Source organism: Schistocerca nitens, chromosome 2 (assembly GCF_023898315.1).
Source record: "Schistocerca nitens isolate TAMUIC-IGC-003100 chromosome 2, iqSchNite1.1, whole genome shotgun sequence".
Classification (NCBI taxonomy): Eukaryota; Metazoa; Arthropoda; class Insecta; order Orthoptera; family Acrididae; genus Schistocerca; species Schistocerca nitens.
In genome coordinates, this window is record NC_064615.1 from 676,815,834 (window position 1) to 676,841,793 (window position 25,960).

The 25,960-nt window shown below is 45.2% G+C and overlaps 1 protein-coding gene across 1 annotated transcript in view; it reads left to right on the plus strand.

The window, feature by feature from the left end:
- Positions 1–24,976, plus strand: part of LOC126236803 (uncharacterized) — a 38,645-nt gene extending 13,669 nt beyond the window's left edge. Inside the window, exons 2-3 of the mRNA XM_049946393.1 lie at positions 11,181–11,336; positions 24,205–24,976. Coding sequence (XP_049802350.1) covers positions 11,181–11,336; positions 24,205–24,432 — 384 coding nt within the window. The 3' untranslated portion in view covers positions 24,433–24,976. The remainder of the gene's footprint in view (positions 1–11,180; positions 11,337–24,204) is intronic.
- The last annotated feature ends 984 nt before the right edge of the window (positions 24,977–25,960 follow it).

Here is a 25,960-nt window from a genome sequence, read left to right on the forward strand (position 1 = left end):
TTCGGAAAGAGCAGGGTTCAAACCGCTGTCTGCCATTTCAGGTTACGTTTACCGTAGTTGGTTTAAATCATTTTTGACCAATGCCAGGGTGTTCTTGTGGAAAGGATAAAACCGATTTCTTTTTGCATCCCTGTCCGTTCTGACCTCCTAATCCGTCTCCCAATAGCCTCGTCGTCGAAGAAACACTCCTGTCTTTTTTCCTTAGTACGGCGCCGTTTAAACTATTAGGTACATTACGTATGTAGATTGCGGACAGTTGGGAATGTGGTTCTCACGGGAAGCGTACAAGGGATGAAGTCCCTGCAGTCGCGCTATTCATCTGTGTCCTCGGTGGCTCAGATGGATGCCGGCACGGTAGCTCACAGCGTGTTCGGTCAGAGGGCTGCGCGCTCTCAGTAATAAAAAATCTGAGTCAAGGAACCAACGATCAGCTTGAACGGATGTCTTGTGACGTCCGCCCAGACCAAACGCAACGAACTATATCGGAAAAAAAGAAAAAACAAATAGATAGAGCGTCTGCCATGTAAGCAGGAGATCCCGGGTTCGAGTCCCGGTCGGGGCACACATTTTCAGCAGTCCCCATCGAGGTATATCAACAACACCCGTCAGCAGCTGAGTGTTTCAATTAGTTATCAAAAAAATGGTTCAAATGGTTCTGAGCAGTATGGGACTTAACTTCTGAGGTCATCAGTCCCCTAGAACTTAGAACTACTTAAACCTAACTAACCTAAGGACATCACACACAACCATGCCCGAGGCATGATTCGAACCTGCGACCGCAGCGGTCTCGCAGTTCCGGACTAAAGCGCCTAGAACCGCTCGGCCACTCCGGCCCGCAATTAATTATCATTTATAGACTAGAAGTATTAGAATGCCTTGCTGGAGCGATTTTAGAAGTAAAAATGGCTTTTCATTCAACTGCCCTCAGAATATGGCATAGGCGTGTGCATCTGCATAGACACATGCTTAAAAGAATAAATTACTTTTGAGAAAGCTTAGTTTTGATCACACAGACAAATAACCACGTTTGCTTTGTAGAGAATCCTAATCACAGCCGACAGTTCAAAAAAATCCCTTTGCTATGCTAAATTTGCAATTCTTATACTATTAGTTCTGTAAATATTAACTGGGCCCCACTGCATGAAAGGAAATTTCGCGGAAAGACGCAGGCACAACTATCTGAGTAAATTAAAGCAGATATATGTAGTATGAGCTGCTCAAAGCAGTTGGTACAATACTTTTCCAGAAAAACAGAGAGACCGTGGCTTGGTCCCAGCTGTCGTTGGCGAGTGCCTTCCTTAAGGCGCAGTAGCCAACCGAGAACTCCAGAACGGCGGCGGTGTGTAGGCGCTGTCGTAACGCGTGCCATTTCCTGATTCCGCAATATAACTGATGTCACATCCAACGCCCAAGCGCCGTCACAATGGACTTCACTCAGAAGCCGACAGCATGATGTCCTCAAGAAGCGTTTATAGCCAGCGCTTACGACCACCGCGAGGGAAACGAACAGCGCGGCTCTGTCCTCCCCCTCCCCCCCCCCCCCTCCTGTGCCAGCTTTGAGTTGATCTGAAAAGAAACAGGCAGAAGATTAAGATTATAACCCTTTCATGGTGAAAATTTCTTTTCCTTAGATTTGGAAAATAAAAGGTCAGAAATTGTCTCGTTTTGTGATAAATAATACACATTCACTTCCAATAAACTTTTAAACTAGCCGATTCTGAAAAGCGAAGTGGTACGCATGTGTCTCACGAACCTAACTAGAGTCATGTTCTCACATGAATCTAGGATTTTCGGAGTTAATTTTTTAATTTTGGACAGATTTCATTAGGAAGGCAAATAACGCAAAAAAGTATAACAAATCAGTACCAAAACACATTTATTCTTCTGACAATGAAAAACACGAAATATTGCATACCATTTTTCAACATAACATTTGAAGACAGCTTTGACATATCACACACCAAAGTTTTCTACATTCAATGAAGTTTTCGTGGACATACACGTCCTACTACATCCTAATTATGTAAACCGACGTGTGTAGCAATGTTTCAAAACAATGTCTACGATGTATACTTATTTTTATTTCTCGTGGACCTGCAGCGTTGTATATGCTCTGTAACGGCATTATATATTGAAAAACCAATTACGCTGCGATATATAACAATATAAAATATAAAATATAATACATAATGTCCTTACAAGATGCATAATTAGTTACTTCAGACATTCTTGGAATGGACAGGATGGTGATTCGATCCGATTTTCGAGAAACAAACGCACTATGCCACATATAAACACACGCCGCGCCATTTGATCGCACGTCCTTCCACATATCTACCTCAAGGTCTGTAGTATTTTTCTCCAAGTTCCGAAAGCAACCACGAAAGGGCAAAAATATTTGGCGCTGTCGTGGTAGCGATAGGTGGACCACAAGAACCATTCACAGAAATCCTTCCGCCATTCACCAGACGTCGTACAGGAAAACCATGGAAAATCTGTATCAAGGTGACTGGAAGGCAATTTCAATGTCGCTCCTTAAGAATACTGGTTCAGTGAGTTGATCACGGCGACAGCCAGTGAAGATTTTTGTTCTCAGTTCTCACGTTTACAATGTTCCGTAAGCCATCTCGCTAGAACGTGTAATACAAGTGTAATTACAAGTCGCCATCCAGCATACTCAGAGGCAACCACCGTTGGGCGCAAGGTACCAGATATGTAATAAGAAAAACGATATTTTTACGGTGCTTAGCGAAAGTTAATTAAAATTTGTTATTTCTTTCAAAAACTAAAGAATATCTACAGGAGAAATAATAACGAGATAAACTTGACCATCTCAGTTGGGCGTAAATGATACCAAAAAAAGCTTGTTAGCAAACCGTTAAGAAAGTTTGTTATCAGAAAGCGCCAATAAACGCCCCAAGCCCGATTCTTTAAAGAATGGAGCTCCGACGTACAAAACAGTTTCAAACTTGTGATTACCTTACAAACTAATTAATGTGTTAAATTTTGATGTTAAACATGCAAGCGACAAAAACGTTAGAATAGGTTTCAAAATGTGTGTAAAGTACTCCCACTTGCACATTCTCACTCACTCACTCAGTCATTGTCATCACATCTTCGTGTCTCTCTGTCACTGTCTCTTATCTCACAGACACACTCTCCTTCGTTCTGTGACACTTCTAGTGTCTGCTGTCACTGTTACTGTCCCTGTCTCACGCTTGCTCTCTCTTATTGCTACTATCCTATTTAAAAGCGCGAATATGTTCGCAACCAAAATTTTTGGGAGAATTTTTAAAGGTGCTGAGGAAGATAGAATGAGACATTTGGCACCCCAAATTTCGTAATCTTTTAAAGCTGGTGCATACTTGCCTTTTGTACTCCGACGGGAGAAATTTCCTGCTGATACCCTTCGTTTCCCTGCTACAGTAATGCATTTCACTCGTAGGAAAATAACTTAAGGGTCACTAAAATTTTGATAGTTTACTTATCTGCGACTGAAACGTTGCAAAATCAATTTCACACTGCAGACCGGATTTGACGTGCACAAAAATTTTGCATCTGCTTCAGTGCTACAAAATGGGGTTTCCAGAACCCGTCTTAAAACGGAGACACTTTGAAGCATATTTTTCCGTGCTACGTTACTTTATAAACTTTGTTTTCGCCTCACACCAATTATTACGCGCATATTTTACGTGTACAAGTAGGATAAATTTGAAACACAGTATCCGGAAAACGGAAAAGACATCAAGAAAATGTTCAAAATTGTCCAACATCTAGATCTTAGGAATATCTTGAAAACATTAGAGCCATTTGTTGTGTATGGCAGTCTTTGAATCAGTGGTTCGGTTTTGTTACGCAAAAACCATGGGTGTTTCTCGATAACAAATAAATATTTTTGGAAACGTGAAGATGGCACTACTAGATAAAAGCCTAGAGAATATACAGTTAAAATTTGAGCAGTTTGCTGCAGTTATATACACGCATCAAAAAAAGTTATGCATCACCTCGGTTCCACGAGTTCCGGAACCTGTACAGAAAATCGGAATAGAGATGAACATAAACATGATTTTCGCTCTTTTTATTGCTCATGAAAACCACACATTGCATGTTGTATCACCACACAGCGAGACCTTCAGAGGTCGTGGTCCAGATTGCTGTACACACCGGTACCTCTAATACCAACTAGCACGTCCTCTTGCATTGATCCATGCCTGTATTCATCGTGGCATACCGTCCACAAGTTCATGTTGGTCCAGATTGTCCCACTTCTCAATGGCGATTCCGCGTAGATCCCTCAGAGTGGTTGGTGACTCACGTCGTCCATAAACAGCCCTTTTCAATCTATCCGAGGCACGTTCTCTAGGGTTCATGTCTGGAGACCATGCTGGCCATTCTAGCGGAGCAATATCGTTATCCTGAAGAAAGTCATTCACAAGATGTGCACCATGGGGGCGCGAACTGTCATCCATGAAGAATGCCTCGTCAATATGCTGCCGATATGGTTGCACAATCGGTCGGAGGATGGCATTCACCTATAGTACAGCCGTTATGGCGCCTTCCATGACAACTAGCGGCATACGTCGGCCTCACATAATGCCACCCCAAAACAGCAGGGAACCTCCACCTTGCTGCACTCGCTGGACAGTGTGTCTAAGACGTTCAGCCTGACCGGGTTACCTCCAAACACGTCACCAACGATTGTCTGGTTGAAGGCATATGCGACACTCATCGGTGAAGAGAACGCGATGACAATCCTGAGCGATCCGTTCGACATGTTGTTGGGCCCAGCTGTACCGCGCTGCATGGTGTCGTGGTTGCAAAGATGGACCTCGCCATGGACGTCGGGAGTGAAGTTGCGCTTGCGCACCGTTTGAGAAGTAACACGACGTCCTGTGGCTGCACGAAAAGCATTATTCAACATGGTGGCGTTGCTGTCAGGGTTCCACTGAGACATAATCCGTAGGTAGCGGTCATCCACTGCAGTAGTAGCCCTTAGGCGGCCTGAGTGAGGCATGCCATCGACAAAAAAATGGCTCTGAGCACTATGCGACTTAACTTCTGAGGTCATCAGTCGCCTAGAACTTAGAACTACTTAAACCTAACTAACCTAAGGACATCACACACATCCATGCCCGAGGCAGGATTCGAACCTGCGACCGCAGCGGTCGCTCGGTTCCAGACTGTAGCGCCTAGAACCGCACGGCCACTCCGGCCGGCATGCCATCGACAGTTCCTATCTCTCCGTCTCTCCTCCATGTCCGAACAACATCGCTTTGGTTCACTCCGAGACGTCTAGACACTTCCCTTGTTGAGAGCCCTTACTGGCACAAAGTAACAACGCGGACGCGATCGAACAGCGGTATTGACCGTCTAGGCATGGTTGTACTACAGACAACACGAGCCGTGTACCTCCTTCCTGGTGGAATGACTGGAACTGATCGGTTGTTGGACCCCCTCCGTCTAACAGGCGCTGCTCATGCATGGTTGTTTACCTCTTTGGGCGGGTTTAGTGACATCTCTGAACAGCCAAAAGGACTTTGATGTAATATCCACAGTCAACGTCTACCTTCTGGAATTCTGGGAATCGGGGTGATACAAAACTTTTTTTGATATGTGTATTATGTACATTTCGCCTTACACCGGATTAAGTGTACAAGTAGGGAAACTTCGAAGCTCTGTATCTCGTAAAGGGGCGAAAGTATCAAGAAAATTTCCAAGGTTGTTCGAGGTCGAAATCTTATAAATACACTCCTGGAAATGGAAAAAAGAACACATTGACACCGGTGTGTCAGACCCACCATACTTGCTCCGGACACTGCGAGAGGGCTGTACAAGCAATGATCACACGCACGGCACAGCGGACACACCAGGAACCGCGGTGTTGGCCGTCGAATGGCGCTAGCTGCGCAGCATTTGTGCACCGCCGCCGTCAGTGTCAGCCAGTTTGCCGTGGCATACGGAGCTCCATCGCAGTCTTTAACACTGGTAGCATGCCGCGACAGCGTGGACGTGAACCGTATGTGCAGTTGACGGACTTTGAGCGAGGGCGTATAGTGGGCATGCGGGAGGCCGGGTGGACGTACCGCCGAATTGCACAACACGTGGGGCGTGAGGTCTCCACAGTACATCGATGTTGTCGCCAGTGGTCGGCGGAAGGTGCACGTGCCCGTCGACCTGGCACCGGACCGCAGCGACGCACGGATGCACGCCAAGACCGTAGGATCCTACGCAGTGCCGTAGGGGACCGCACCGCCACTTCCCAGCAAATTAGGGACACTGTTGCTCCTGGGGTATCGGCGAGGACCATTCGCAACCGTCTCCATGAAGCTGGGCTACGGTCCCGCACACCGTTAGGCCGTCTTCCGCTCACGCCCCAACATCGTGCAGCCCGCCTCCAGTGGTGTCGCGACAGGCGTGAATGGAGGGACGAATGGAGACGTGTCGTCTTCAGCGATGAGAGTCGCTTCTGCCTTGGTGCCAATGATGGTCGTATGCGTGTTTGGCGCCGTGCAGGTGAGCGCCACAATCAGGACTGCATACGACCGAGGCACACAGGGCCAACACCCGGCATCATGATGTGGGGAGCGATCTCCTACACTGGCCGTACACCACTGGTGATCGTCGAGGGGACACTGAATAGTGCACGATACATCCAAACCGTCATCGAACCCATCGTTCTACCATTCCTAGACCGGCAAGGGAACTTGCTGTTCCAACAGGACAATGCACGTCCGCATGTATCCCGTGCCACCCAACGTGCTCTAGAAGGTGTAAGTCAACTACCCTGGCCAGCAAGATCTCCGGATCTGTCCCCCATTGAGCATGTTTGGGACTGGATGAAGCGTCGTCTCACGCGGTCTGCACGTCCAGCACGAACGCTGGTCCAACTGAGGCGCCAGGTGGAAATGGCATGGCAAGCCGTTCCACAGGACTACATCCAGCATCTCTACGATCGTCTCCATGGGAGAATAGCAGCCTGCATTGCTGCGAAAGGTGGATATACACTGTACTAGTGCCGACATTGTGCATGCTCTGTTGCCTGTGTCTATGTGCCTGTGGTTCTGTCAGTGTGATCATGTGATGTATCTGACCCCAGGAATGTGCCAATAAAGTTTCCCCTTCCTGGGACAATGGATTCACGGTGTTCTTATTTCAATTTCCAGGAGTGTATATAGTAAAAACTTCAGCTTTTTGCTGTGCAGAACCGTCTAGGAATCCGCGGCTCGCTTTTTGTACCCAAAAACCATTCTTCGATTTGTGTCAAGGACCGCGCATGAACTAAATGACGGCTGCACAAGGCCCTTGACGCGTACTATCGATCACATATAAAGCAAAGAGAATCAACGGATTTGCTCCATTTGCCTAAGCTGAAAGAAGTGTGTAATATTCAAACTTTGACGATGTACTGTAGGATAGTAAGACGATCCTTCTGTTGGGCATACAAATGGTCCCTATTCCAAGGACTATCAGAAACACTTGACACTACCTTTCTATCACCAATAGAACTGCTTGATATGAGCCACAGGAATATCCCTTTTTTATGCCCGGTGTTTTGGAACACATTAGGTAGCGGATGCATACCTGTAGGGATCAGTGTATCGTAACGTCATCCAAAGATGGTACAGAACCTTGGAGTTAGAGGGACCGAGGTCTGCTACCACTAGAAAACCCCTTCAGCAGAAAACAAGACTTCGTCCGTTTTCTCCCCTGCCTCCAGCGCGTTTAGCGTTCTCTACATTGTTGTTGTGACAACCGTTGGACGCAACCGACGTCATCTAATATTCCCAGCGCCGTCAGGCCCACTGCAAAAAGTTGCTGTTGCGGTCCGTCGGTGTACAAATATAAGTTTGCTGCCGAAAGGGTGTGCCCCCAAATTTTTGCCGCTCTATATCGATTGGTTTCTGCCCTGTACAACGTGTAAGTTTGTCGGTGTCATCACGTCACAGCCTTTACATTATTGTACTCGAAAACTTATATTAATCATCACGTAGTCTCATATAGACGGCATCTAGAGAATCTCTGACTGTCGTTTGGCTGCTGCTCGAGATACATTCATCGCGACAAAGTAAAATGACAAGTTATCGTAGTGACTCCCAGAAACAACGTCGCTTTGAGCAAGGGCATCCTGCAGAAGCAGTCGTGGCGCCTGTGAAGCCAGCATGGCTCAAGTTCTAAGTATAAATGTGGATATAACAAAACTCGGGAGAAAACAGACAGTCTGGTAAAAAGTGGGTAGGTTTATAGAAACTAAAAGCGCGCCTACTCATTCGGACAACCACGCGAGTGCGTCAGAAGGATTACGTGCGTTACGCTCGCCATATGTGACTTCAAGTCGTCGCCTCTTTGATAACACAAACCCAGCCCAGTCGCCGTTTTTGCTACCATTCCTGGTGACAGCTGTCGAGAAACACAATGTGTTTTGACAGAGTCCACACCGGAATATCGCCCTTGCCCAAAACGGTAAAAAAAAAGGCTGTTGATACTGTTACCTCCCGAGTCTTTTTCCAGCACTGGCGACCTGATGACAGATGTTCTTCCACATCTTTTTTGCAAATATAAACAGCACGTCGTACTGCTACGGTAAAAGAATTCACTCAAACGAATGTAAAACGAGTACACCCCTTGCAGCTAACAACAGGGTCCTTGGGCACTTCCATTTTCCCAACAAATATTCTGAGTATGCCATTCCTGTTCATCAACAGCCAAATTTATCTGTTTTTAATCATACACTCGCTTCAAGTAAGTTTAAGTATGAAACAATTCAAAAAAAGCTAAATATTGTGCGGTACTGCTGCGTGGGATATCCCACGCGGTGGGTTCATGGGCTGTCGGAAAGAGTGTTCTTCCGCCGCGCGCATCAGCCCTTTTCGTTGCTAATACGTGAAAGTTGTGTGGCATGTGTATTTCAGAGTTTACGTAAGTGTAATTGATGCTTATATAGTGCAGTGCTATGTCTGTGTTGCATGATTAGGATGAGAGAAAGGAGAGGGTGAGCTGCGGTGTCGGCACGTATCCTAGTCCTCTCGGACAGAACTCAGGGGGCCGCTGAGTTTCACATCCCCATCCGACGAACGGATCACCATCAACAGCTCACGTGTCCTCAGTCATAAGTCAGTACGGGGAGATTTGGAATTTAATCCATGGCAAAGGTGCAAAGACCGGTGATGAAATTTTATACTACCTTCTCTCCTTCCTATTGCTGGCCAAACACTGACAACGAAAATTTCTGACACCACGAGCATTCAAATCTGCTTATCTGACAGTCTAGTGCCTCCATGCAGGCATGCATTAGCGACTTCGGCTATAGAGGCGCGATAACAATTCGGTTAAGCGAATGTGCAGCCAAACAATTGTAAATTTTTGTACGATATCTAGCACTCACTTTCATTACGGTTTGACTAAGCGGACTGCTGTTTCAACTGCCCTTCGGTTTTCATCAAAATCAAAAATTTCTACCGCTGTTTTTCAACATTTATCCATTTCGTTCAAGTGTCGAAGTCTGGTATATTTTAGTGCAGACTTATAAAACAACGTAGACAAATAACTACCGATTCATGAAAAGGATCTTCGTAATTTATTGTGAGTTTTTACACGAACGCAGACGAAAAAAGTTACTCTTACAGTTCTCTGAATGTGGTTAACCCTTGTAGAAACTGCACAAATTTTCCTACTGAGTACTCGAAATACGCAACTCAGACAGCTGCAACCGACGGTGGAGTACTAACACCTAGTGTAATTACGTCCTTCCTCCTCGCTAAACCTAGCCAGATGGCGTTGTTAGCAAACTGGACTCGCGTTCGAATGAGGGACGGTTAAAATCCCCGTCCGTTCATCCAGTTTTCGGTTTGACGTGATTGCTCTAAATCCCTCGAGGCAAATTCCGGGATGTTTCCTTTGAAAACAGACGGCGGATTTCCTTCCCCGTCCTTTCGTAATCCGAGCCTGTGCTCCGTCTCTAATTATCGCGCTGTCGAAGGGACGATCTCTGTAATTCTTATTTGCACAGGTGAACGGCATTGACATTTCGTCGCACTCTATTCCAAGTTTTCCTACAATCGATTAATGTTTACTGGCGTTCGAACTATTTTCGGATGGTTACGGTTTTTCCTAGCTACGGAACCGGTTTCGCGCCTTTTCTGCCACTAAGTTTTACAACGGAGACTTTGCTGCGGAGACTTTGCTGGAGCTTTAGCCGAAACACTCCCAGACATAAACTCCTGCGGAAATCAGTGTGTTCGTTAGAAACAGATCAGTTGACAGCTTGCAAAAAAGCTGTCTGCATGCTGGACGCACTGGACCTATACCTGAGGTTATGGTCTGGCGTGCGATTTCGTGTGACAGCAGGCGCACTCTCATGGTTATCCCACGTACCATAACCGCAAATTTGTACTCAGTCTGGTTATTCGACCTATTGTGTTTCAATTCACGAACAGCATTATAGGGGGTGTTTTCCAACAGGATAACGCTCGTTCACATCCCGCTGTTGTAGCCCAACATGCTCTATAGACTGTCGACATGTTGCCTTGACCCGCTCGATCACCAGATCTGTCTCCAATCGAGCACATATGCAACTTAATCGGACGAGAACTCCAGCGTCATCCACAACCAGCATTAACCGTCCCTGATTGACCGACCAAGTGCAACAGGCATGGTGGTCCATCCCACAAACCTGACATCAGACAACTGTTCAACACAATGCATGCACTTTTGCCTGCTAGCGTTCAGCACTCTGGCGGTTACACCGGTTATTAATTTATCACCATTTCACATTTGCAATGGCTTATCTCGCGCTTACATTATTAACCTTTGATCTCGGAATGTTAATCACTTACATATGTTACCAAGACAAATATGTTTCCGAAATTTCATTAATCTACTTTATTTATTTCTTGGTGTTCCGATTTTATTTTCCGTCAATGCATTTATGACAAAATACCAGTTCCACGACAACAATTAGCTTGCTTTTCGACCCCCCACCGTCCCCCTCCCCCGCGGAAACAATGCAGAAAGGTGCATTTTATCACGAACATACTGGATCCGTTACCACACAAAACAGCAGAGGATAACAGTAGTGTTACTGAAAGTCACGTTACGTGAGAACAGCAGCTGGTCCAAAATACATCCTCCTTTTTTCTTACTTTTTCACACGCCTCAAAGTGAGCCCTTCTCCGCTGTTCCAGATGCTGTGCTGCGTCTGCATCGCGCTGGTGGTCTACACGATCCCGGGCAACTTCTCCGAGTCGGTGCTGCAGTACATCACGTACGGCGGCTACATCATCATCGTCATCGGTGCCATCGTCGGCCTGGCCACCAGGGACCCCATACCGAAGAAAGTGGTGAGTGCCAAGTGTCTGAGCAATGCCGTACCTCCCTGCAGCAGTCACTCTGCTGTAACATTCGTGCTTCCACGCGGCACGGCGCTATACCTGTGTGTTCCGTAACTTACATTTTTTCTTTGAGGGGCGGGGGGTGGGGAGGGGGGGTTAACTTAAGGTACTGCATAAGGCTTTTTTTACTGTATACTCTTAGCTGGCATGTCTGCATGAAATATTTCGGGGACTTTAACACCAATGCTGGTCCAGCTGGCAACATTTTTGCTGGTGGTCTAAAAAATGCATGGAGCACTTGAAATAATTTTTAAGTAATTTATCCTTCATCTTTCGATAATTATTAACCGCAATTATCGGCAACTGTTTTTAGGGAATATTTTCTCCCGACTAACAAAGCATTACATTTCTCTCATTATTATCGCACGATTCGATAGCCTGAGCGTAAGGACAGTCTCGACACTCACTGCAAATTCTTGTGGGACATTTCACACGTACCACACCGTACGAATTGTCTTTACGGTTACCTTACTAGCATACTAATACTGCATTGATTAGAGGAGTGCGCTACAACCCTCTTAATTTTTATGCTTATAGTAATGGCCTACAACGGGGACAACTTGAGTTCGATTTATCATAACAGGTGCATAATGGACGATGAGTCATGGTAATTTCGAGCTGCGAGCCTCTCCGTTCCACTGAACTACGCCTGACGTACCTAATCGAAGAATAACAGTCCACTAATTTATTTTCACCGCTTCCAACATACTGTTCGGCATAATGGGTGCAACGGAGCATTAGGCTTACCTGCAGCATCAAGAGAGAGGAGGCATTGTAAATTTGAGTTTATTCAGTCAACGGTACGTAGTCGGTAGCGGCAATGAGACGAGCTATATCGTTTCTCTTAATGATGTGTTTGACATAGTTACTGTAGTGTTGGCAGAAGAGCCAACACCGTAATGCTAGAGGAGGCCGAAATGCACGCGTTTAATTACACGCAGACTGGCGTGAGGTCTGGAACAATTAAAGGAGTTGAGTCTAATAAGAAAAGAACGTAGTTCTTGGAATACTTAACTTTAATCCATATTTGGTGTACAGCGCTCTTGACGGTACATGTTTTATAATTTCAATATTAATTGAATACGGCGCCTTGCTAGGTCGTAGCAAATGACGTAGCTGAAGGCTATGCTAACTATCGTCTCGGCAAATGAGAGCGTGATTGTCAGTGAACCATTCCTATGAACGTCGGCTGTACAACTGGGGCGAGTGCTAGTAAGTCTCTCTAGACCTGCCGTGTGGCGGCGCTCGGTCTGCGATCACTGACACTGGCGACACGCGGGTCCGACGTATACTAATGGACCTAGGCCGATTTAAAGGCTACCACCTAGCAAGTGTGGTGTCTGGCGGTGACACCACAGTTACAATGGCGGTTACAGCCGCAGCTTAGGCGCGAACAACAGAACTCCTCTGAATCCCCACCATCTTACATGGAAAATGAAGAAGCCTCTGATTTCAAGACTGTCTCGAAAACTATGACCGACAGACGAGTGCAACAAAAGCTATGTTTATTGTGAAAGCTGTAACAATCTTATACATATACCATACTGAAGTTTCGAAATTGTTCGAAAAGCTGCTGAGAGATGCCGCTGTACGCTGCGCAACTCGTGCAGTGTCAGTGTCCATAATTTGCAAGCAGTCTGTGCGGTCACATCACAGTCTTTTCGTAGTGTCCACCACTCGCAGGGCCTAGATGGCGCTAATGATCAACGAAATTTGGCAACAGTGTCTCAATGGAATTGGGTTCAGATGCTACACAGACCGCCGGTTCCAGCTCGTCCAGCGTGGTGGCGTGGTTCCCGTAGGCAGGATCTTTCCATGTGAAACAAGTTTGATCGGGCGAATATGGAGGCCAATCCACCCCTGCCCCATTAAATTTGCTACAGTTCAATACAATGACTCTATTCCCGAAGTATTCACCAAGAAAGCGAAACACCTGTTCGGTGCGATTGGTGTGGATCAATCTTGCACGAACCAGTCAATGCCTGGTCTATCATCCAATGCTCACTCTGTAGCGACAAACTGTTTCAAAATTCCACCGTAACAATCACTGGTGATCGTTTCTCGCATGCCAAAGGGCCAGTAATACCACTATTGCATACCGCAGCCCAAACAGTAATTTAGGGAGAACACATTGAGTGCGCTTCGCACAAATGGGGATTTTACCGGAACGCCAGAATCGCCAGTTTTGTTTATTCAGGACTGCATTCAGATGGAAGTGTGCTTCATCCGTGAACCAAATGCAGCCAACATCAACTCCTTCACGGTGAGAATCTGGTTCCCAAAGTCTGGCCACACTTGCAATGCTCTGCATTTTGAATGGAAAAGTGTAGGCTCATTCTCAGTATATTCTGCGTGCTGGAACGCTTCAAACCAGTCTCTGCTGTAATTCTTCAGACCGATTACCTTGGATTTCGCCTTAAAATTTCTATAAAACGTGGCGACATTCTCAGGATGAATTATAGTTTCCCTGGAGCTAACATTCACCGCTAGATCATCGGCCACGCTGCCTGTCCGTTGGAATTTGGCGTAGATCTCGTGACTGATTTTCGCATCGGGTCCTTTTGGAACATTAAATCGTGTTTTAGAGCCGCGCCTTGTTGCCGTAGGACTGTGATCTTACCTGCAGTGTTCCAGTACCAGAAAAACACGTTGTTCAGTGGAATAGACGATTTCAACCTCTTTCTTCGGTACGGTGACTTCCTTTCACGTTTCAACGATGGAGCTGATCGCTCTGAACTCTGGCGCACTGCTTATAGGCACCACGTATTGCGATTATGGCGCCATCTGTTAGCAGCTTTTCGAATTATTTCGAAACTTCTCTACAAAATTCTGACAACTTTCACGACAAAAATACCGTTCGTTGTACTCGTGTATTCATCTTAGTTTTCGACATATTTCATCTTGAAATCAAGGACTCCTTCACTGGACACCCTCTACATCCAGCGCCGCCACGAGAATAAGGAATACGTAGGTGTCACCATCATCCTCATTTTTCTCTTACATTACTGTTGAAAGTAATATAACCAAAGGAAATTTATATTATGGTTAAACATAGTTACCATTACTTTCCCGTATAGAGAGCTTCGGGTTGGATGTAGAAAGTTGTAGATTAAAAATAGTATATCTGAAACGGCTCTACTTGTAATTGCGTAAAAACTAAACGTAAATAGCACATATGTATCAGACGGAGAGAACAAAGAATATACACACATGTTAGCTAGGCTATTTTTATAGTTGTACACATTCCAGTCGTTGTCACAAGCAAATTAGGAGTCCCACTAATAATCAACGTACTATAATTTACGAAAAGAAGTGCGTCCTGCACAACATGCTGGATAGCTAGAAAAAAAAACAGATATGAATGAAATTGTCTCGGTTATTAAGCCGCGTCAATTCCAATAAAATTCGAGCTTTCGACGGTTATCTCCGTCGTCGTAGTCAGGAGTTAAGGTTGAGGTACAGTGTCACCGGTGGATGTCTGTCTTACTGTCTTGATGAAAGGGTAGATTTGTTCTATCCTACAATGATGTCATACATAGGTACTGATATTTTCTGCTTATATAGCCACGATTAAGGCCGCTGTTATCAGTCAGAGAGGAATCCCAATCTATCAATGCATGAGTCAAGACTCTCGTGTTTTCAAACTGTACTTTGTGTCCGTTTTCCAGGCAATGCTCAACTGTGGCCAATTTGTCAAGCTTCTTTTGTTTAATGTGTCTCTTGTGCTCGCCACAACGCTCTGCAACTCTACGAATTGTCTGACATATACAGATATTGCCGCACTCGCAAAGGACACCATACACACCGGGCACACGAAGAGCTACGTCGTCTTTAACAGGACGCAGCATATATCGTATCCTGAGGGCGGACCGAAACAGTGGTTGTAGTCTTTGTCTCTGCAGTACACGTCCTAACTTGCTAAAACCATTTTCTCAAAAATGGTTCAAATGGCTCTAAGCACTATGGGACTTAGAACTACTTAAACGTAACTAACCTAAGCACATCACACACTTCCATGCCCGAGGCAGGATTCGAACCTGCGACCGTAGCAGCAGCGCGGTTCCGGACTGAAGCGCCTAGAACCGCTCGGCCACAACGGCCGGCTTAACCATTCTCTCTGAGCACCTGTCTCAACTGCGGCAGTTCAGACTGTAGGCGGTAGTCGTCAGAAATAACTTCTGCTCTGTCTATTAACGTGTTCAGGACCGCTGTCTTGTGGACAGGTGGTGAAAAGTACCGGCGTTCAAGTATCAGTCAATATGCGTCGGTTTCCTGTACCCTGAATGACCAAGCCGGCCTCTTGCCTTCTGCACAACTAAAACATCCAAGAACGGTAGCTTGCCATCCTTCTCCAGCTCGATGCTAAATTTAATGTTGGGATGGCCACCGCTCATGTGATCGACGAAGTGCTGCGGTGTATTTTCGAATTGACGCGACTTGAAAACCGAGAAGATTTTATTCAGACATGCCGCCGCGAAAGACTCCGAGGAAATACACAGATCTCTGCTCGCTTGTGAAGTTTCTCTCGTGTTACACGTTTCCCTGCTGTCCACGCTGAACCGTCACATCTGTGTTACACACATATCTTACACTTGACAAACAATTCATTCACCCTAAACGCCATTCTTTCATAAGACCTAAGCAAAACTGATGTTCAAGATACGATTATTTAAAGGATGAGTACATTACGCTTCATAGGATAATGATACGTGACTGAAATATGCTGTGTGTGAATAGTAACTGAGGTGAGTGAAGACGCCTGATTCCACTGAACCGCTGCGGCATTAGTAACACATGTTATGTCATTCTGTAAATAACTAAACTATCGTTCGGTCAATTAACGACACTCGCCCAGTTACACCGAACCTAAGTCCTCAGAGTTTTCCAGAAGTAGTTCTCAGCTGACTCTCTTGTCACTTCATATATCCGTCTGAGCTAACTGCCTTCTCAGATCGTACCATTGTCCACGTTATTTGATACCCACCGAGTTCTCAGTAAACGAAGAAGACACGACAATTTTTCTTCTAAATACGAGGATAGAAAATAAACAAGTAAGTACCACTTAATTCTGAACCACGTGTTGCCTCTCACCTTGCATTCCACAGTAACCCTTAATTAACCTTTTTCCTTTAAGATGCATGTACCTGACGGTCGTCGTTCAACGTCTGAAGTCCAGTACTGACACATTACCTCTTTCATCCAAATTCAAGCACTTATCGCTCCATCTTGAAGTACTGCCCATCGAATTCCTGACAACTGCTCACAAGGGAAACTCCCCATCACATACTCCTCAGATTTCATGGTAAGATGACCCAGTGGAAACCTCACCAAAAACAGAACACAGATCAAGCATGAAAACAGGAAGATGTTGTATTGAACTGTGGAAAAAAAAAACAAATAAAAACTAGAAAGATTAACAAATGTAAGGTTGAGTGAAGCGGCAGAGTCACAGTGTAGAGGTTAAGTAGTCACGGTGTTGGACGGCAATGCGGACGAGCCGTGTTCAAAACTCCTTCGTGGCCTTTATTTTATTTTGTTTTTCACAAAATTGTGAACTGTACATCCGGTCATTGATATGCTTGTTGTCTTCCGGTCACTTGTTGTCATACTATCACTGATTATAGAACATGAGTCATGTGGTAAGAATACATTACCATCGCAAGGAAATGTCATGAATCGTGAGAACAGGCGAGATACCACACAGACGTCCCACAGAAATGAAAAAAAAAAAAACAAATAAACGGGTGTGAACTATGTTACAAGAAAGGAATTCAAGAGTAAAAACTTCCAAAACGGAAAGTAACGTCAAAAACGTTAAAACGTATGTTTTGATAGAGCACAGGGAAAACTGTGAGATTGTGAAACTGTTGCATTCATTTTTTGTAGCTTATGTGACAAACTATTACGTTTTCATCATTTATTCGGGAGTGATCACATTCACATTCATACGAACATCTAAACTGGGCAAGGAGGCATATCCCATTCACTTACCAGGCGTACAAGTTACGTGCTTCGATAAAGATTCCCATCACATGACACACGTACTGTCACTAATGCCGTGGCTGACACAACTAACATGTTTTCCGGTGGAGGACTCGGTTGAATTGTAGCCTAGTCATTAAACGTTTGCGGTTCCCATTCGAAAGCCACTTACTTTCAGCTGCTAATAGAGTAGTTGTACGGAATCAAGTTTCATTATAGGTCCCTTTCTTACACCTCGCTGTTGATAACCGAAGTTACACCACGACACAGGCAAAAAACTGAATACAGCGAGAAAAAAAGGAAAAAAAAACATTGATACAAGGGAGCTTTGAACGCAGCTCGCCTGCTTTGCAGTCCAACACTGGAACCACTGAACCACGACGGTGTGACTCTTGTACATGCTCTATGTTGCACTTTTTGTGATTGGACCGTTCACTGTTTCTATTTCGTTTTTTTTTTTTCTTCACAGTTCAGTACACCTTCTTCCCGTTTTCTTGCTTCATCTGTGTTCAGTTTTTGACGAGCTGTCCAAGGGCCCTCTTGCCACTAAATCTGAGGTGTTGCGATGGGGAGTTTACCTGGTCAGCATGCGAATGCCTGAATGACCTCTTGCTTCGTATTACGCTTCCAGCAGAAGCATTATACTCTGCGCATCATATACGCATGTAAGACCGAAACTATAAGAAATTAATTTGAGACACTCAAGGAATTGTTAACAACTGTAATGCACAACCTATTGCATGAATGCATGACTAACAAAACATTTATTAAACTGCATGTTGTTGAAAACCTTTATTACTTTGCACATGTTTTACCATGGTGGACAAAAAACGCATCTGACTGGTGCGAAACGCTATACATCTGTTCAAATGAATAATGTAGCAACAATTATTGCAAATTAAAATGATGTACTTTTTTGTCTATCAATGTTGGCGGTCACGACACGGCAAAGATCATGCACATAAATAGTGCTACAAATTGAGATGCTGAATTTTGTGGACTCTCCAGTATTTAAATACAGCATCTGAAACCAAAACTTTCTTAACTTCCTTGCAGAAGCAGCTGATAATTAATTCTCCAATGAACGTCACGGCGACTTCCTTGAACTGTCGAGGTAGTGTTTGCAAACGATCGTGGATGCCAAGTACACTGCTGCAACCAGGTTCTGCATTGTAAAAGTACTGTCTCAGTTTATTCGGGTCCAAATTAGGTAGCACTAACGACGATTTTGACGGAATTCTAAGCCATGCTCTTAACACGCTGGTACATCTTATACATAAGTGTAACTTTTGTAAACCCTCTTCGCGACTGCTGTGGAGGCCGAGTTGCCACTGTTGTTACGGCAGAGCGAGTTTGTGAGTTCGTGAAACGGCTTCTGGTGCAGTACACCGCTCAGACAATTTCTCCCTGCCACTATTACACAGCTATGCCCCAGTGTCAGGTAACAGGAGAGGAGAACAAAGGTACTACAACACTCCAACAAAATAGTAACAACGTCATTTTTGTGAGTTAAAAAGGTTTACTTATCTTTGAGACTTGTCGAATACTGAAGTCCGCAACACTGCTTGTAATATAACGCAAAAAAGGCCCTCGACGGTCAAGTGCAAATAATCGTAGGTAAACTTCACAGTAGATAGCAAATATATTTTACAGTAGCTGTCAGTTCACTTCTAAGAGTTCACTAAACGACGTTCCCTGTCTAAGTCAGCCCCGGACGATGATCTATATAACCAGGTGGGCGAGAGCTGCTCTTCTATCTTCCGAGGAGGCGTCTGTCCGTTGTCGTCTGGTCATTGGCGGAGTGTACACGGGTGGCAATTGGCCGAGGGGCAGTCGATATCTTCATCCTCAGCGCCGCCCGTGGGGCTGGTGGAACCTGCCCAAGTGGCGAGTCTCCATGACACTGCCAGCAGCTCGCATTTTTACTACGGTGGCGCTTTTGCCCTGGTTGTGTCTTGTTCGGACGACATGGCAGTAACAGAGACGTTCAGGGGACTCTAACTGGGATCATTCAAAGAAAGGCGACGTTGGACTCCTGAAACGCTGTTGGGTACATTTATAGAATCCGTATCCGAGAGAAAATAGGAGAGATGTTCAAAAGAAAAGGCACGAAACTGTGGGTATATATTCAAAAAGTCTTTATTCAAAAGTAATCACCAGAGGCCTGAGCACAACTATCCAAGTGTTTCATGAGCCGAAGGATTCCGTGTTCCCAGAATTGCTGAAGCTGTGACAGGAGCCAGTCCTCCACTATGTCCTTCAGTTCGTCATCTGAGTAGAAGCGCTTCCCTTTGAGACTTTTCTTTTTTTAGCAGACCAAACACATGGAAGTCGCAGAGTGACGTGTCCGCGTTGCAGGGCGGACGCTCTAGCTGGCCCCTCCTGGACGCGGCCATTACACTTCGTGTGACTACAGCCAAGTGCGCACGCACGTAACCGTGGAGCAGAATCAGTCCCACCGCAAGCAGCCCAGACTGTTTGGTCTTGATGGACTACCTGTGGCTTCGGAGTGTCTCACAGTACACGTCAATGTTATTGGTTTTCACGCTCGAAGAATTCGATGAGCATCGGACATCGGACGCCGAAAAATACGATCAACATCACCTTGCCTGCTGAGGGCACATAATTGGAATTTTCTAGGGAAAGGTGACGACACTACATTCACGTCCCTAGCTGCATCAATTCGTTATACCAATGCGGCATATACAAATTTCAACCGGTTTGATTGTTACGACGGTTCGTACTTTACCATTTGAACACTCCTTATACAACATTTCTACAGCCTCCATCATACATGTCGAGAAGGGATTATGAAGATAACGTGAGAGAGATTAGAACATGTACTGAGACATATATGCAGCCATTTTTTCTGCCTTCTTACGATAATGGAATAAGAAAAGCTTTAGCTAACATTCATACAATGAACCCCTCCGCCATGCACTTTTCAGTCGTTTGAAGAAGATGTCTGTAGATAAACATCGAACAGGCGAGTAATGAACTGCAACATTTCATTGCAGGTTTGTCTGATTCTGCTAATTAAGAATATTACGTTCCGAACAGTGCTGCCGCGCTGTCATGAGTACTATACTGCTTATTAGTAATGATAATAATAATATAGTTTCAGAATAGCGCGGGAAATGATTTATCTAAATAAGATAAAATAATGAAGTTTCATGCTGGTAAACTCAAATTACTAGCTCAAAATTATCATCAACTTTCCGTGTATCATGACCTACAGAAATTTCTGAACGTCATAATATTGAAGCATGTGAGGTGCTGAATACGATCCGGGATGTCGTTCGGCACACAGATTCGATGGAAGTCTACACATCGTTGAGGTTCGCTGTTATAGGACACTATGGGTTTATTTTTCACACAGACACATATCTTGCGAATGGTCACGGCAGGGAGGACGTGATATCTGCTACTACCATGTGGTATCTGCCTCAACAATCCGCACAGCGAGTGGCATACGGCTGTTGTGTAGCAATGAAGCACCTACTTTTTTTAAAAACAATGTGTGCACCGAAGAAAGACCGCTCCATGCGCGCCTACCGCTCTAGTCAGGAAGGGGTTGACGTCAGCTGTGACCACAATTCTTCACAGCACAAATCTCCCATGATGCAATTATTTCGCTCTTTACTAGCATATCCCGGATCAGCCCAGTGAAATCCTATAAATCCTATGTTGGAAAAATGACGACGAACCGTCCATTCTTAGGGCTGTAACTAGCATATGAATGCAAATGGTCTGCAGTAACTACTTTTAAAAACATTGCGGAGCACATGTAAACAAACCACTTTCACAAAAATGGTAGGAGTTGTATACTACAACTTTTTTTACGTAGTGACCTAAATGTCAGAGTCGTAGTAAATGTTAAAAGTAACAATATCTGTTAAATTTTTAACACAATAAGTCGTTTATTTTCATGTACTGTATCATAGTTTGTAAAAACAAGTTTTTCGGCATCCTGTAAACAGTGGCACGTGGTTGGCGCCATGTTGTATACAGACAGTATTACGTTCCAGAACGTGTTTTGAACACAAAGACTAACACGGCAGGTTCCCGTCGGCGACCACAGCTGTTAAGAACTGGGGATGTTGCCGACACTAGTCGCTATCTGCGGAAAGGTTTACAAGCTTAAATTGCACTCTGGTTGCGTGATCCACAACGAGGCAGTGCACTCACATGTTGCTAAAGATAGCACTGGTAGATAAAGCCCTATCCTTGGCTTTTTCGTATACCAAAGACGTCCGCAAATGAAAACATCTCACATAAGGGGTAGCCGGTAACATTCACGTGAACGCCAGAATAGACTACAAAAGAAATGGGACGTTCACTGCAGTGTCTATATCGGGAACAGACGCAGTATTTATTGTAATTCTGTGCCGCGGTACGAAAGTTTTCAGTGCAGGTCGAAGTGGTTACACAAAATGATCATTTATGCCACTGTACTGTACTGCAGTGAACCCTTTACTTGAGTAACAAGTCTTTTCCTTGGTCAATAGCACAATTTCTTGGAATCTTTCTACCAAAACTGTACCATCAAAGGTAAAGAATAACATTAATAAATAAAGGCGAGGTTCGTTTGACTGCTGACTGTATTCCAGCAGGCACAGCATCACGACTCTCGTAGGTAGCTTTTTCTTTGCAGCTTTTCTTCTTGCCAACAATGGCTCAGTTTTGACGAAGACCAGTTCTGACAGCCCTAACGGAACTGCCACCTATGATCTGAATAAATTTCCCACGAGTTGAAATCGGAATAACTGGATCGGAGCATGAATCTGGCATCTCTGGATTACGATTCCAGCATTTACGACCGTGCCGACTAGTACGGAGTTTGACGTGGATACGACAAACGAAAATAGAGCTCTTAAAACGTAACAACACAGCAATGAACAGTGTCCAGCATGTAAGGTATTGGTCACAAAACAGCACATTTACAGTCGGAACAAAAATGTGACAACAATGATTGCACAGCTAGTGGGTACCAAAAAAGCATCAAGCACCATTGTCAGTAACGTCTACCACCGATGCATTAAGTTGTAGGTAAAGTAAAAGGGATGCATTTTGAATGGTTTGCTCAGTAAAAACACGTTAATGTAGTCTAAACGCACTTCTTAGTCATTTCTTTTCAACTACTAGTATCAGTTATCACGATACAATCTGTCAAGGCCTTTTCACATTCCATATTCATATCAGCAGAAATGTTTCCTATTGCATGGGGAGTGATATCGAGGAGCGTGACCTGTATTGCTTCATATGTCACGAAGTACAATACATTTTGTCCGGCTAGACCTAGACGACATGTTTCCCGACAGTTCGCTTTTTCTATGCCCATTTGGCTCAAGCACATATTTACCAGCGTGATTAAGTGGGTAAGTGGGTAAGTGGCGAACTACAGATCGAAATGAAACTTCCTGGCAGATTAAAACCGTGTGCCGGACCGAGACTCGAACTCGGGACCTTTGCCTTTAGCGGGCAAGTGCTCTACCATCTGAGCTACCCAAACACGACTCATGCCCCGTCCTCACAGCTTTAATTCCGCCAGTCCTGAGTTCTAGTCTCGGTCCAGCACACAGTTTTAATCTGCCAGAAAGTTTCGTATCAGCGCACACTCCGCTGCAGAGTGAAAAGCTCATTCTGGAAACATCCCCCAGGCTGTGGCTAAGCCATGTCTCCGCAATATCCTTTCTTCCAGGAGTGCTAGTTCTGCAAGATTCGCAGGAGAGCTTCTGTGAAGTTTGGAAATTAGGAGACGAGGTACTGGCAGAAGTAAAGCTGTGAGGACGGGGCGTGAGTCGTGCTTCGGTAGCTCAGATGGTAGAGCACTTGCCCGCGAAAGGCAAAGGTCCCGAGTTCGAGTCTTGGTCCGGCACACAGTTTTAATCTGCCAGGAAGTTTCATATCAGCGCACACTCCGCTGCACAATGAAAATCTCATTCTACAGATCGAAATGTTTGGGGGATAATCTTCCCTTGGTCTACGATTTATATTGTCACTTAATGTGTAGTTCACCCCTAGGAATGATCTAAATAAGTGAAAAATGCCAAATTGCAATTCAGAATACACATAAAGCCGTAGGTCCCCCTAGAATTAGCCAGGTTAATCAGTTCAAATTTTAGAGGAAGAAGAGGGTATACGACCTCCAATACGACCACTTTTCTCTTCCTAAACCTTGCTTTCCCTTCTCCTTCAACATCCAGCACCATTCATTCCCCTTAAACCCCCACCCCACTCCACCTCAACCTCAACCTCTTCATCACTTTCTCTTCTTCTCTGACAACCTCCCAGTCCTCCCCTCTTCCTCTCCCTTAACCTCTCCATCTCCTTCCCCGTTTTCTCTTTTCTCCTCAAACTTCCCCGTCCCTGTCCCTCTCTCCCTCTCCCACAACCTCCCTACCCATCTTTCTTCATCTCCCTCACTTTGCCTCTCTCTTTCTTGACTTCCCTTTGCCTCTAAACATTGTTCCCAATCTCTTTCTAAATCAACTTTTCTCTCTGATCGCCTTTCTCTGTACTCATTGTAGCTCCTGCTGTTCATTACATTCCATTCTAATCATTCACCCTTCACCCTCTCTCTTTTCTCATCCCACACACATTTCCTTCAAATAAAAACCCGACCCCCTTAACGCTGTGTCACATCGTGTTGTCGAATAGCCTCACCAGTAGTTAGCTATAAGTAGGTACGAGACGTAAAGCCGTCACAAACATACACCCCTCGGGGAGATTATGCTGTACGGAGAGCAAGTGATGCATTTGCCGTGTCGGGGCCGCCTTGTGTCTTGTATTATGGTGTGGTGTGGTGTGGTGTGCTATGGTGTGGCGGCCGCAGGAGCTGGTGTTCCTGCTGACGGCGGTGGTGCTGCAAGTGGCGGCGGGCAGCTGCTGCATCCACCACGCGCGCCGCCGCACCTCGTGGCCGGCGCACTACTCCAACGGGCGCGACGTCAGCTACGCGTGCGGCTCGCTCGCCATCATCAACGCCGGCTTCTTCCTGCTGGACGCCGTGCTCGCCGTCTTCGAGGACGAGGAGTACCGTGTCGCCTCGCAGCGCGGCTAAGCCGGCCCGCCGCACTCCGGAACTTGCTTTACTACCCTATCTTACGAAGCCAGGCAGCTTCTTGTCTCTTTGTCTCTTCTTTCCCGTGGCAATGACTGCATCAGACATTTGCATGTTCCTTGAAGACCAGGCGTACAAGTACTCCGTAACACAGTTGTGAACTGGGCCGGAAATCGAATGCGAGGAAATTTATTGTTCGCGACAAATCAGAGTTCTCTTCGTGGCACTTTCGCGACATCATATTTTATTAGACAGATCCTGCTTCGATTTCCGATCTGGTGTAGTATCTATTGTGCCAGCAACGGAAGAAATTTCAAGGTGCTGAAGCTACCTCACTGGATACTGCTGAGTATTAATGTGAGAATAAAAATCGTTGTTATACGACGTTTTGATTCAGTAAAAGTTTCATGTTACTGGTCACTCAAATTATGTGTTCGCTTGTACACGTCATTTCCTACCAAATAGTTACTAGTGTACTGTCATTTCTTATCAGCTACTAACAACAGTATTATACTTAATTTTTAAAAAAAATTAAATTTTGTTGTACTATAAAATAAACCTCAATGTGTAAGATTGTACAAGTAAATTCCTATTTTTTGCTGAACATATTCCACAGAAGGCACATTCCTAAGGTAACCTCTCGTGAAACTCACGATCCAGTCACGATTGTCAAATACACTGAGGTGAAAAAGACATGGGATAGTCATATGCACATATACAGATGGCGGTAGTATCGCGTACACAAGGCATAAAAGGGCAGTGCAGTGGCGGAACTGTCATTTCCACTCAGGTGATTCGTGTGAAAAAGTTTTGAATGGGGTTGCCGCCGCACGATGGGAATTAACATACTCTGAACGCCGAATGGTCATCTGAGCTATACGCTTGGGAAATTCCATCCCGAAAATCGTTAGGGAATTCAGTATTCCGAAATACAGAGTGTCAAGAGTGTGCCGAGAATACCAAATTTCAGGCATTACCTCTACACACGGAGAGCGCAGTGGCCGATGGCCTTCATTCAACGTAGAGCTGCCAGTGCTAACAGACAAACAACACTGCGTGAATTAACCGGAGGAATCAATGTGGGACGTACGACGAACCTACCTGTTACGCCGAAGCAGCGAAACTTTCAGTTAATGCACTATGGCAGCAGACGAGCAACGCGAGTGCCTTTGCTAACTGCACGACGTCGTCTGTAGCGCCTCTTCTGCACCATATCGGTGGACCCTAGACGACTGGAAAACCGTGGCTTGGTCAGATGAGTCCCGATTTCAGTTGGTAAGAGCTGATGGCAAGGTTCGAGTGTGGCGCTCACCCCACGATGCCGTGGACCCAATTTGTCAACAAGGCACTGTGAAAGCTTGTGGTTGCTCCATAATGGCGTGGCCTATGTTTACGTGAAATGGACTGAGTCCTCCCGTTATGTTCGACTACTTGGAGACAATTTGTAGCCTTTCGTGGACTTTGTTTCAGAAACGACGGAATTTTTATGGATGACCATGCACCATGTCACCAGGCTACAATTGTTCGC